The sequence below is a fragment of the Rhamphochromis longiceps genome, linkage group LG16 (assembly GCF_057381845.1).
Source record: "Rhamphochromis longiceps isolate RC_006_pf linkage group LG16, R_longiceps_female_GT1.1, whole genome shotgun sequence".
Lineage (NCBI taxonomy): Eukaryota > Metazoa > Chordata > Actinopteri > Cichliformes > Cichlidae > Rhamphochromis > Rhamphochromis longiceps.
In genome coordinates, this window is record NC_140572.1 from 3,353,775 (window position 1) to 3,364,302 (window position 10,528).

At 42.0% G+C, this 10,528-nt stretch overlaps 1 protein-coding gene across 1 annotated transcript; it reads right to left on the reverse strand.

Moving 5' to 3' along the window:
• Positions 1-6,868: 6,868 nt before the first annotated feature.
• Positions 6,869-10,032, reverse strand: LOC146650388 (U3 small nucleolar RNA-associated protein 14 homolog A). Its single transcript, XM_085383634.1, has one exon. It carries the CDS (start codon positions 9,951-9,953, stop codon positions 7,698-7,700), a length of 2,256 nt encoding a protein of 751 aa, XP_085239760.1. The 5' UTR covers positions 9,954-10,032; the 3' UTR covers positions 6,869-7,697.
• Positions 10,033-10,528: the final 496 nt, after the last annotated feature.

The following is a 10,528-nucleotide window of genomic DNA, read 5'->3' on the forward strand; positions in this document are numbered from 1 at the left end:
TTTATAGAAAAAATGTCTCACCATGCTTAAGCACTTTTCTCCATTGCCACAGGCGCTATGAGCATAAAAGACCTGCTCCAGTCACATGCAATATGGCCCAGAGTCTCAGCCTCTTATGTGGCATTAATTCCAGTTTCTGCCCCTCATTTGCCTTGAAGTTCCACATTGGTGTAGCCTCAAGCTCAGGATTGACACCTATCCCCACTCCCCCACATGTCCTCCATCTCAACGAGCATTTCAAGAGCCCACTCAGTGGACAGCTGATTTGCCACCTGACCAAGTGCCACTAATGTCTTCTCCTATGTTTTCACATGAATTACACCACACCATGATCTCATCATGTGCAATTAACCTCCATTAATCACTACTGAGATCTCAGCCCTTTCTTACAAGAAACAAAGAGCATTATGTAGGATGAAGGATAGTTAAAAAGTTGAAAAAAGTATTCATTTCTTTAAGTATACTGAAAAAAAATTAATCTGCGAAAATCTGACTGTAACAAAATCAAATCAGTATTAGCAACAAAAATCCAAATGTGTCTTTACACGAATACATTAAGCGCGGATTGAATCTATATTTGTTCTAAACACACGCATTTCCTTTAACAAGCTGCAGCACGTAAGCCAGGTTAATCTTCTTAGATTCATTCACACATTAAACTGATCGAACTGAAAAATCCCACCGAAACAGGCACAACATCGCAGGAATTTACTGGAAAACACAAAACAAGCATGGCCACCTCGGCTGGTAAGAATCACGAGTGATGCTTGCTGCTTTACACTTTGTTAAAAAATGTGAGGAGGTGCTGCTTGCCCGGCAGTTTTATGGAAGACCAAACTAAATAGAAATGATCCTCTTCAACTTCCACCAACTATGTTATTGAATATTAAAAGGTAAACAGTCACACTACTATGTTTACTGCTGCCTTAAGTTGTGAAATAACCGGATGTGATGGTTTATTACAGTAATATGTAACTGTGAAATATACATTTTAGAAATATAAAATATAAATAAATAAACAGATAAATAGCTGGTTTCATTTGAAGATACATTTGTAAGTGATAAATGAAACTGATCACACACTCCAGTGAACAAATATATATATATATTATTATTGTGTATAAAAACAGCCGTGACTCCTAAACATTAATGCTGTACTACTGAAGGTCTCATTATTATACTTAAATACACGCAAAGACATAAATGTGAGTTACAGCTAATATTTCTCTGTTATTTCTTTAAAACACTCCTAAAGATCAAAAGCAGCAATTTCTTAGTCGAGCCCTGAATACGTTCTCAGTTTGCTGAAGCAACAGTACAGCTCTAAAAAGTCTCAGATAATAATAATAATAATAATAATAATTATTATTATTATTATTATTATTATTATTATTATTTAGACCATTTTTATGTAAATTTAAAACAATGCTTTTTCAAAGCAGGACAACACATCTTTATTTATTTACTTCATACTTTGTACAATATTGAGTGAAACTGAGTTAAAAGTACTTACATTGTGTGTGTGCTTACCATCAGGTCATGACACATATCAGGTTTGCAGTCACCATTAGAAGTACTAGAATCCATTCATTGCTTATCTTTTGATAATATTATATTGCATTATTATTCACAGTGATACAAATACAATTAGAATTGACTTCTGTCTGATATCTTCAATCCTCAGAAAACCCTCAGGCCTACAGAGTGTGCTCCTCACATGGCTGCAGCGCACTGTTCTTTAGCCCATGCTGCTACACTGATCTTTATGTGTGTTTTTTATCCACTAAGATGACTCAGCAGGTTCTGTGCTGGACTATCGGAGAGTCCTAAGGGACACTCACTTAACTCTAATAATTAGATTGATAAAGGGAAGTAAGAGGAGGATATAGGGAGCTTTAAATTAGCTGTCAAGAGCTACTTGGAGGCCCCGTTACACAGCCGAACAGGCAGGATACAATTCATCATCCTGCCTGTGCCGAGCGCTGAGGACCTTTTCATGATTAGTCCTCTGTCGGCTCATTCACTTTAAATGTGAGTGATCGTGTGTGTGGTGTTGATTGTGGATGGTGATGGAGAGGTGGGGCTGGGCCTTGATCATAACAGTCATCCCCATTGGACCATTGCAAGTCCCATCTCAAAAATAATAGGCCTTGTGACCTCTCTGTTGTCTAGAATTAACCTCTAACCCCCTCCCTGTCTGTGCCATCTGCCAATCCCAGGACAGCCGTCATGAAAAGGGAGAGGCTGTTTGGCGAGCGTGTTCACCAACTGCACGTGTGAAGGATTCAAATGGGAAACAAGAAAATGGCCTCTGCTCTAGTTTTCAGAGTATATACGTCACAAGTTTGGGGACACAATAAAGAATGAACAACAAAAATTCTTGCATGTTCAGTGTGAGTTTATTTAGTCCGAGAGAGATTAAACATGTACAAAACTGTGATTTTTTTTTTAACATCAGGGAAAATATTTCAAAATTTAAAAAACAAAACAAAAAAGAGTTATGGCTAGACAATACATATACAATGTGCATGCTGTTCAGGGTTTGGTTTCTGTGCTTGGCATGATTCTGAATGTGCATTACCTTAGCTCTGTATGGTGGAGAAATACTCAGCTCTGGGAAGAAGAAATCACTGCTACCTCCCCGGTTCACGTAGTCTGACATTTACCAACAATGAAACATCTAATGAGCAAACAACAGTGTAAAAAATCCAAAATCACAGAGTTAAATGATCCCTAATGGATGGAGCTGACACCTGTACATGATGACATTTATATGGCTGAGAATCACATCAGGAGCAAATGAGACACAGAACAAGGAGCTTTTCTGTTCCTGCAGCAGCAGGCAGAGAAATCTTCAATGTCCATCCAATGGAACCAGAGCCCTGATTTGTGGTGCATCATTGTCTGTGCACATTCTTGGAACTATGAGGAGGAAATGCTAATGTCCTGTTGCTGGCGGCACCATGAAAGCAATGCCAGCATGTGTGTGGCATACTGAATGATAATGACAAAGTGTACCATATCCCCCGTGAGCAAGCCTGCAGAACAATGATTACAGATTGGCCAGTGTGTCCTTAGGATCACAAGGGAGCCTGGTTCTAATGCTAATCAGTGCTGCTGCCCGCTGAAACATATCTGTGCTTGCAGGACATGAGGAAATAAGCTGGAATATCCAGCTTAGACTATAATTTTACCATGGCGCTGTTTATTTTTTATATTTTAACCCACAGGAATTTACAAAGGCAGGTTTAACCTATTGCACCACCTGCTGGTCTCAAGTTGGTAAATAGTGATACAAGACTATTTTTGTTCTTCAAGCAATTATCCACCATGTTGCGTTAAACATTGATGTATGAGCTTCGCTGCATTCTTCATTATTCAATTTATTTCACAGGGTCTGTTAAAAACGCCTCATCTCCTTCTTGTTAGGGGGGAACGAGCTAATCCAGCCTAAGGAGGGATTCACCTGCTGGTTCGGGTTTTACCAGTCTCCCTATGCCATTCACCTCCATCAGCAAACCTGCAACCCCTCCACGCCACCACCACAACCAACGGCCCTCTTGGAATATACTCTATTTTCATTCCAGGGAGCGAAACAAGAAGGAGAGCTGAGGCACAGCAATGCTCAGCTGCACACTCAATGTAGCTTAATGGAAGGGAGGAGAGTCTGAGTTGAGGCTGTCTCTGATTGGCTGGCCCCGAGATGTGCAGCTTCTCCGCAGCACAACCTGTCACAGTTAATCAGGACCCATCTCTTAACAGCCAGCCGGGGCTATTGAAGAGGTGAGCCTATTTCTATTCAGGACGAAACAGATGATAAATCATTTGTACATAATTAGTGCTCAGCAAGGTTATAACTGACACGTATTTTCATCTTAATTAGGAGGGAAATTTGTTCCATTAATTTAATTTGGTGCGCATGGGTGCCTCTGCACCTAACTAAGTTAATCTTACACCTGTCAGGGTGGGAATGGAGTTGGGCTTTAGATTACAGGGAAATGGGAAAGAGTGCTCTATCAGATTGTTTCATGCTGCTGTATCATGAGGTAAACTCAAACTGCAGCTGCACATCTCCTGCTAAAAGCAGGACAAAGCCACACGCAGTCTGAGGCACTCAGCAGTAATTAGTCTTATCTAAGAAAGCCCTTTTTTTCTGTAACATTTCACAGCCATCCCACCACCCTGCAAAAGACAATAAGCTGGCATTGCATCGTCAGTGCTCGGTCTGATAGGCATACACACTTCTTCGTCCCTGAACAAATATTTAAGCAGATCTCACAAATTGGTGCTATGGAGAAAATCACATTTCATCATGGGACCCGTTTCCATTCAAAAGCCCACATCTCTGATTTACAGCCACAGGAGCTTTCAGTAAGTCCAAGGCCTGGGTCTCTTTTCATCGCTGGAAGCTGTATGAAGCTGTAGTAATTGCCCCAAAGAAGTGGCTCAATAAAGAGGGAGCTGGAGAATGACTGATTTAGTAACTATAAGGTTTCTAATCGAGTTCTTCATCGCCTCGCCGACACACAAGCTGACAACATTACCTGAACTGATGCACAGTCCATTACAGAGTGCTCCGCTTTAATCGAATGTCTATCATAAAAATACAGAGATGTCGGGTGCCAGCGCATGCACTCTCACCCATGTGTGAAGGTGTAACCAAACTGTAATGGCTTTTCTTTTAGATATACCACTGCATGGCCTTACAAATGAATATTAGCAGGGAAAGAGAGTGCGAAGAAATGAGCTTCTAACTTGTAAAAATGCTGCTATTGGACGCTCTTCTTTCAGACAGGAGAAATAAGCAAACTCACTGACTGAATGAAATGGGACCAGGCAAGTGCAGTCAGATGCCTGTGGAAGTAAATCATTCAGATGGTTGCAGTACAAATCCATCATACGATAGGATGCTACAGCTAAGCTTTCGGTGTTTGAGATTATCCTTAAAATTACAGGCGCAGAGGTCGACATCATTTTGTGTAATTGCAAAACCACTGATTTAAAATTAACCAGGTTAAAATTTGGACTTTAAATTTCTTCAGTTGAGGCAGTGAAGAAACTCCAAACCTGTTACTGAGACCAAACTGTGTGATTCACACCGTGACTTAAGTTGTCTTGTATTTTAATTTTATGCTGCACGCGGCTTCATTACTTGTAGTCCACGCCTTTACTTATTCTTACATTTCATGAAGAACATCACAGTCCATCCATCCTTTTCAGGGTCGCGGGGGGCTATCCCAGCTGTGTTAGGGCGAGAGGCGAGCTACACCCTGGACAGGTCGCAGGGCTGTTTAAGAATTAATATACTTATTTTAAAAAAACAGGAAATAAGGGAGCAGCTGAAAGAACCAGGGACGAGCTGATTTTTCCTTCATGTAAAATGTCCCCATCAGTCAAATTTGAGGACATATCTGAGAGTCTGCATGATTATATTATCTAAGTATAATACATTTAAAGTGTGAAACTGCCGATGAAGCTGATCAGTCTTCGGGCATGTTTGTGGTTTCGTTTTCCTCTCAGTGGGCTCAACATTTAACCCAAAGAATTATTTACAAGTGAGCTCAAATATACACAGGTGTCCTTCCCTGGTTCAGTGAAGAAAACTTCATTTACATCAGGTCACTTATAAATTCAGTTGGATTTTTATTGTTGTGACCATTTACTAGAATTATAATTTAAAAAAAAAAAAGAAATATCCTGAGTGTGTGAAGTTTTGACTGGCACTGAAAGAGTGTGTGTGAAAATTCCCACTTTGTGTTACATTAACAAACATGAGATGAAGACAGCAGTTCAAAGACACTCCCTCCTTTGTTGATGATGACCTAACATACTGAAACTTCCTGCTGTTAACCTCGGGTGAAACATTACGATAAAGCACACAATGTGTGATTACAAACATTTTGTAGGAGCAGTGAACCCTTGTGTACAATAGATGGCAGCATTCCCACACAGACCAGGACAGCCAACTGCCCCCACAGCGCAGCCCGATCTCCTACTGCAGGGCTCAGGATCAGCTCTTTTAATTCGTCTCCCATTTGTACCTGTCATATGAAATACTAAAGCACCTGTGGGCTGTGTGCACTCTGCTTTAACAACACTTGAATTTCCCAAAGGAATAAAAGCTACACTACATTTAGACTGAATACTGTAACCATACGAGATGTCAGGATAATATTCTGTTAGTAAATACTTTAAAGAAGCGCCATAAATAGACTTTCAACATTTCTAATTCTTTTGTCGTATGCTACTTCCTTCTTCCACTGACTACATTTAAGAGGAAAAATGGATCTTTGAACTACAAACGACCCTGTAAACTCATAAGGTTTTATATAAAAGTCCAGCAGCTACAACATGGATTACATTGTTGCCTCAATACTAGTAATCTAACGATGTGTACACAGACCCCTTAACTAGGTTTACCTGCTAATACTTACTATTTATGTAGGATTTACTACGCAGCTCTTTCACTTGAGTATTTTTACAGTTGCTTTGATACTTTTACTTGAATACTTGCTGTGTTTCAATGCACAAAGCTGCAACACTCCTGTGTATGTTTAAATGAATTCTTAATGTATGAACATCTTTTGTATGTTACTACTCTAGATGTTTAAGACTGAGCTTATCTTAATAGCTTAAAGAGCAATGCGATGTGCTCATGATGTTTATAGTGACACGACACATTAACTCTTAATGTAATGTACAGCCCTATTTTCAGCCCAACTTCTAATTATCTTAAAAATCAACAAATCGAACATCTTTTCATGGGACTTAATATAATCAGAACAAAAGCTAAAGTTCACACACAAACGTAGTGGAGTCAGTACAGACCATCCGCTTCGAGAGAAGTCAGTGGAAATATAAAGTAACATAAATTGTATATGTTTCAGTATTTATTTACCTTTTTCTTGAGTACTTAAATGCGTATGATAATGATTATAATTATATTCATTTCCCTTTGGGATCAATAAAGTCATACTTACTGTATGCAGTTACATTAACTGGTGAGTATAACACACAATAACCTGGGAATATGCTGCAATATACAAAGATTTGTCTCCATTAGAGAAAAATCACAAACCACATTTCAACACATTCGAAACGTTTCACAGCCTCGTGTAAGAGAAGCAGGAAACACATGTTGGCAGCAACAATGTGCAGACTCTGAATCTGCAAACACTTCATCTCATGTGAAAAACCTTTAGAGCCCAGCCTGTGTGTTGTACCACAGGTATCGCCTTTTCCAGTAAAGATTAGACATTATAGCACACATGACATAGTGGTGATAAAAGATTGATTCAATACAAACTGGCAGGAAAAATAACAAAAAACACCAACAGTCAGTATAAGAGTGTAATTAAAAAGCACATTTTCTCCAAGAAGTTACAAAGCAGACATCTCGACATTCTGAGATATTTGTTTTCTACAGTGTGTCTCACAGTTTGGGCTCCAACTACAGGGTGAAACAGCACAAGTTCAACTCCAGTAAGAATTATTTCAGGGGTTCTCAACAAATATAACATTTAAAAGATCTCATCACCATTTGATCAGATCAGCCCCTGAAACATAAAACAAAATTATTAATGATATTTAGTCACTTCAAATATTCTGACATTACAGATCAATTCCACTGCAGCAGGGAAAGAAATGTTGTGAAGCGATGTTTTAATAATGTCCACAAAACAGCTTCTTTTAAGCTCTTAAGGTTTTCTTTTCACACTACTGCTGGTTCCTGCAGACGCTCCGTTCTTGTCCTTCACTAGCTCCTCCCGAGTCATGGGCTCGATGATGGCGCCCAGCTTGGTGACGACCTTGGGCTTGGTGACCTTTTTGACAGTGCGCTCTGTGTTCCAGGTGCGGCCAAGCGCAGAGCGGATGGTGTTCTCAAAGACTGAGGGGCTCTCAAAGGGAAAGGGCAGCGCGTTGACCTGGTGGAGCCTGATGGAGCTGCTCCTCTTCTCAGAGATAATGACACCTGGTAGATGCTGGTCTTTCCTGGGTGTGGGTGGGGTCATCTTTCTCCTGAACTTCCTGCGTTTTCTGCATGATGGCTGCAGTCCTCCCCCTCCCCACTCACCCCACCCAGGTAGTGTCAGGTCTACTGCTTTAGGCTTCCCTGCATCCTCTTGCTTCCTCTTTTCCTTCAGAAAGTCAGAGATGATGTCATCTCCAGCGAAGGCCTCTTTAATGAGCCCCCTCTGGTCCAGCTTTTCCTCCGAGTCCTCTGCATCCTCGATGGTGGGAGCAAAGGGAACCTGCAGGACCTGTGCGCCCTTGGTGAGAACTTGTTTCAGCTCAATCCCTTTCCTCCTCTTCCTGCTTTTGCCCGTCTTTTGTGTGTTTTCTGTGGCTGGAGGATGCTGCGGAACAACAGCTCCTTTATCTGTGGCTTCCTCCTCCTCTGCCTCCTTGCCCTGTGTGAGAAGCTCTTCATCCTCTTGACACCTGATTTTGAGCTCCTTTTCCAGCTCAGCTGCTGTGTCAGCCTCTCCACAGCCCTCTGCTAATCCTTTGAAAAGGCTTGTGAACTCTGAAAGCTCTTCTTCCTCTTTGTCAGAAGCATCTTTGTTTTCCTCCTCCTCCTCTTCCTCCTCCATAAGCATTACAGGTGCGTCAGCTTCCTGAGCTTGACGCCGTTTCCTCCTGTTATCAAATTCTCTGAGTAGCACCTCTTCTTCTGTCTCCTCCACCTCCTCTTCCTCAGCTACATTTTCCTCAGCTCTAATAGTCACAGCATTACTTGTCTCCTTCTCCACGCAGTCTTGAGAGAGCTTTCCAGTCATCCAAGGATTTGAAAAATCCAGTCCTTGCTCTGCATCATTCACAAAGTCAGGCACCACGTCTGCGTTACCTTCTTCCTCCATCGTCTCCTCCTCTTCCTTGTTCAGTGAGGTCACCAACTTCTGGGTCAGGTCTTTGTTCACTTCCAGCTGCTGCTGAATAGCTTTGCGGGCACCTTCATCATATTTTGCCATGATGGCCTTGGACCTGGCCCACTTACTGCTGTTCTGGTGCTTCAGTGACATCCTCTCCTGCATCCTCGCCATCTCCATCTTATTGAGCTCCTCCAGCGCAGCAGCCGGGTCTCTCTTCACCATCTCATCAAACTGCTTCTGGAAATCCTTGGATTTGGCCTTGTTCAGCACTTTGTGGTATTTCTTGCTCTTGATCTTCCTTTGCCTCCTCGCCTTGGCCTCGTAGTAGGACTGAAGAGCCCGGGCCTTCTGCAGCTCTGCACGACGTACCTTAGCTTCCTCCAGGCTCATCGCTTTCATGGAGGCCTCCTCAGTGGGAGTAAGAATGGGGTCGTTAATAGGCTGCTTGTTGGCAGACAGGAGAGTGAAGACTTCTTGCTCAAGCGGAGTCTGAGCCTTCCAGTCCATCACCACCCTCTCAATGGGCTTGGGGCCTGAATGCTCCTGATTGAGAGGGAAGACCAGCTGCTCAGCCCTCTCATTCTGTCTGATGACACTCTTCCAGTGGCTCACCTCTTTGGAAACCTTCTGAAAAGCCAAATCTCTCCTTATCCTCTCGCTCTCCTGCTTGCTTAGCGGGCACTCTATGGTCTTTCTGCTTTGCTCCAAATTCTTCAGCCGCTTCTTGCTCTTGCCTGAGAGTCCAGGAGTTGTCTTCATGGACCCTATCAAGTCCGACAAATCGACTTTGTCGCCCTCGCCCTCTGCGTTGACCGTAAATTCGGACATATGCACGGCCGCCTCGGACCTCTCCCCCAGAGTTTTCTTCCTCTTACCACTGAGAGTGCCGATAGCCTCCAGCAACTTTTGGCGTTTTCGTTCATCGTACCCGTCTTCGTCCTCAACAGTAACATCATCATCAGTCGCATCCTCCTCCTTTTCGTCGTCGTAAATCACGTCTGGATGCCCCTCGTTGCTCTGCTCCGCACATCCGGAGCGTGTTTTCTTTTTACTCGCTTTCTTTTTCGAAACTTTAGCCATGCTGAAGCAACAACTGCCGGAGCTCAATGCACTAAACTGGGACGACTGCGTGCCCCACGTGTGCCGTAAAACAACCCGTTGTCGTGAAACTTGCGACAGTGTTGTTCACTGTCGCAAAATATGCTGGGGTTTGTTTTTTTGGGGGGGGGGTCCCACTTCACACTGTACATTATCATTTTATCAATAATATCATCTTAAATAACGAGATGAAAATGTTCCTGTCGATGATGCGGAGACATGTTTAAGAATTCATAATTATTCTATGAACGTTACGTAATAAACACTAACCAGCTTCAGAGTGTATACTAAATGTTTGACCCACATTTGATAATACTCTTGTGTTTTTATTCTTTTATTAGCCATGGCTCCTTCTTGGTCGAAAGCATCTTCTAATACAGTTATCATTTCTCTTTATACCTTGTGGTTGTGAAAATATAATAGTTTGGACATACTGTCACATTATCAAACAATAAGCTCCTGAAGAATCTTTTTGTTGTTGTTGCAAAGCTGATTATCTGTTCATCCAGAGGCACCTTTATGTCCGTTTGCTGTTTCAGGTCAGTGCTGTGTCCCCA

Bases quoted from the DNA above. Each gene is read 5' to 3' on its own strand.
- LOC146650388 (XM_085383634.1), bottom strand. From the start codon at position 9,953: ATGGCTAAAGTTTCGAAAAAGAAAGCGAGTAAAAAGAAAACACGCTCC.